This window comes from Miscanthus floridulus, chromosome 16, assembly GCF_019320115.1.
Source record: "Miscanthus floridulus cultivar M001 chromosome 16, ASM1932011v1, whole genome shotgun sequence".
In the NCBI taxonomy this organism is placed as follows: Eukaryota; Viridiplantae; Streptophyta; class Magnoliopsida; order Poales; family Poaceae; genus Miscanthus; species Miscanthus floridulus.
This window is the reverse complement of record NC_089595.1, coordinates 87,331,093-87,334,071: the sequence shown is the minus strand read 5'-3', so window position 1 is coordinate 87,334,071 and position 2,979 is coordinate 87,331,093. Positions and strand designations below refer to the sequence as shown.

General features: G+C 52.1%; 1 protein-coding gene across 1 annotated transcript; it reads left to right on the top strand.

Annotated features, from left to right (window-relative positions):
• The first annotated feature begins 1,408 nt into the window (after positions 1-1,408).
• On the top strand, positions 1,409-2,196 carry LOC136510980 (histone H3.2-like). Its single transcript, XM_066505240.1, has 2 exons — positions 1,409-1,484; positions 1,790-2,196. The coding sequence occupies exons 1-2, from the start codon at positions 1,409-1,411 to the stop codon at positions 2,194-2,196; spliced, it is 483 nt and encodes a 160-aa protein (XP_066361337.1).
• Positions 2,197-2,979: the final 783 nt, after the last annotated feature.

The window sequence follows — 2,979 nt, the reverse complement described above, 5'->3', positions numbered from 1 at the left end:
TCATACTGATCCCTACCAAAACGATCTAGGACCATCTGACAAAACTCCTCCTAGCTAACCTTCTTCACCTTTGGATCCAAGGACTGCAGCCAACGAGATGCAGCGCCTGTCATCCGCATCGTGGCTACATGAATCCATTGACTGGGCTCAACAGAATACATGTCGAAATAATCATCACAATGACTAAGCCACAACTTTGGATCCTCCCCATCAAAAACTAGAAAATCCATCTTTGGTAACTTGCTACTAGAATACTAAGGCCCCCAATGCACTGATACTCATGCGGCACACCCTCAACACCAGTAAACTCCCGATCCCCCATGTCCAATGCTGAACTAGAGAGAGACCGATGCAGGACAAACTGATGGGTGGGCTAGGGAAGGGAGTGGATGGTTGGCTTACCCTTGACCGAGGGCTGAGCCATGGACTCGAACCCCCGGTGATGATGTGCAATGCCATGCCCAACCAACGGGCCGATGGCCGGGTGCCTGGTAGATGATGTCACCGCAGGCACCACGGGATGGGACTTCAGGACACCAGCGGAGGTCGCTGGCTCCGAGTCGAGCACCACACGACTCATAGATTTGCGAAGGGTAGTCATCTCCTCATGCAACTGCTCCACCACCACGTCAGACTTGCGGACCGCCCCCAACTCTGAGCGTAGCTCCGCCACCGACGCATCCACCTTGGGCTTCCATTCATCGAACACCTTGGCGGTATCCTCCAATCGGCTGAACCAATCCGTGATGGTATGCTCCACGGCCCTGATCCGCTTGCCCAGCGATGCCTCCACCTCCCCGATACGCCTGCCGAGGGATGATTCGAGGGAGGTCTTCACAGACTTGAGCTCATCCAGTAGAAGCTTGGTGTTGGGATCCATGGCACCGAGATGCTTACGGAATCTAGTAAAATAATCATGGATGATCTCGTGGGGTTCCAGGATGGGGATAAGATGGATTGGCCAAGGAACGATAGGCTCTAGATACTAATTTGTCAGCAATTGGGGAAAGGAAAAGAGGAATCGGAGCAAGGGCGAGGCAGCAGAGCAGGAGGAATAGGATGTAGACGAATCTTAGTTTGTAGTTTTAGAATATGTGATTACAATCTTCATACCCCCTTCTGTGGTTGAGGCCACTCATATATGTGAAAGGTACTCACGCATGCACCCGCTACACATACTGGGCTCACTCATTCACCCACTGTGGCCCAAACACCCGGACGCTCTTCATCTTGGGCCGATCAGGCCTTCCTCCCGCCGAGTCCGACACAATAGATTCCACTTGCTCATTCAGCACAGAGTACTGGACATCGGTCCTGACACGTTCGTGCTCGATGAGGGTGCAAGGTGCTGCTTGCGAATCTGGTGGTGTTTGAGCAGGGAGGTGGACGCGTGGCACGGTAGCTGGACATGGGCAACCTGGTGACAGACTTCGCAGCGCTTGTCGGGTCGCTCATGAACTCACAGAGGAGCTTGGAGGAAGATGGTGACAGGGTCACTTACAGCTTGGCCTCACCGGCGAGAGAGAGAGATAGGGAGAGGACAGGGTTAGGAGAGAAGAGTATTATGGACGTTTAGGGTTGTGGCACGGGTGCGTTCTTTCATAATGGCACACGCTTCGTAGCCTCCCGCGGTCCCACCCACCCACCGGCTACCGCTACAAAAACACCTTCCCCCTCGCACTCTGTGCTCACTTCAATTCCTCCTCAATTCCCCAATCCCCAGCAATCTCGCATGCTCCCCTCCCCTCATCCCACCCCCGCAGCAAACCCTAGGCTTCGTTCTCGATAGCTCACATGAAGCAGACGGCGAGGAAGTCGACCGGCGGCAAGGCGCCCCAGAAGCAGCTAGCGACAAAGACGGCGCGCAAGTTGGCCCCGGCGACCGGCGGCATGAAGAAGCCCCACCGCTTCCGCCCCGGCACCGTCGCGCTCCGCGAGATCTACAAGTACCAGAAGAGCACGGAGCTGCTGATCCGCAAGCTCCCCTTCCAGCGGCTCGTGCGGGAGATCGCGCAGGACTTCAAGACTGACCTCCGCTTCCAGAGCTCCGCCGTCGCCGCGCTGCAGGAGGCCGCCGAGGCCTACCTTGTCGGGCTCTTTGAGGACACCAACCTCTGCGCCATCCACGCCAAGCGCGTCACCATCATGCCCAAGGACATCCAGCTTGCGCGCCGCATCCGTGGCGAGAGGGCCTAGAGGTCATCGTCCATCGTCATTCGTAGTGCTTGCCTGATGTTCGGATATGTAGAGATGTGCTTTGTAGTAGCCTGTGTTATGTCGTGGTGGCTTGGTGAGGTAGCGGTTTCCTTGTTTGTGATGTCCTGATGAGACGTCTGATGTTACTATCTCATTTTCATCAGCAATGGAAAATTTGGTTATCTCAACCTGTTCTTTGTCAATGTGTTTGGTCCTCTGTGCGTGTGGATTTATTTTCAGTGAATGGTCTTGTTTGTCCCCTTACCCCTTGGTTAGTTATAATATCTGATATTGCTTTTGTAAGTGCTCAGTCTTTACAAGTTGAATGGTGTGTTGCTGTTTTTTTGTTATTTTCCCCCAGCATGGGGTGTTCATTTCGAGTTAATGTTATACTGTATCAATGTTATGTGTCCTGTGTTGTTAATTAATCAGAGGTAGACCTTTTAGCTATAAGGATGTCCTATTTGATGTTGCATATGATCAGACATCATATTTTCTCATTTGTTCAGAACTATAGAATTTTGGAGAGGTAATTTGTGATGTTTGCGTAGTGGAGATTTGCAGTAAAGGGTTCCTGGATCTGAGTAGGCTTCATCTTCATGGCTGCATGATGTTAAATTTGAGCTCTTCAATACCTCTTTATGTTTGTGCCATAGCCTCTGATTTCAACTAACTACTCCGAGTATTCTCTAAGAGTAAAGTGCATCTCGGTCATGAAACGCAGATTTAGGTCCCTAATCATAGTTTGGGTCTCATCCCCATCCAATCGGGTCTGCATGCACG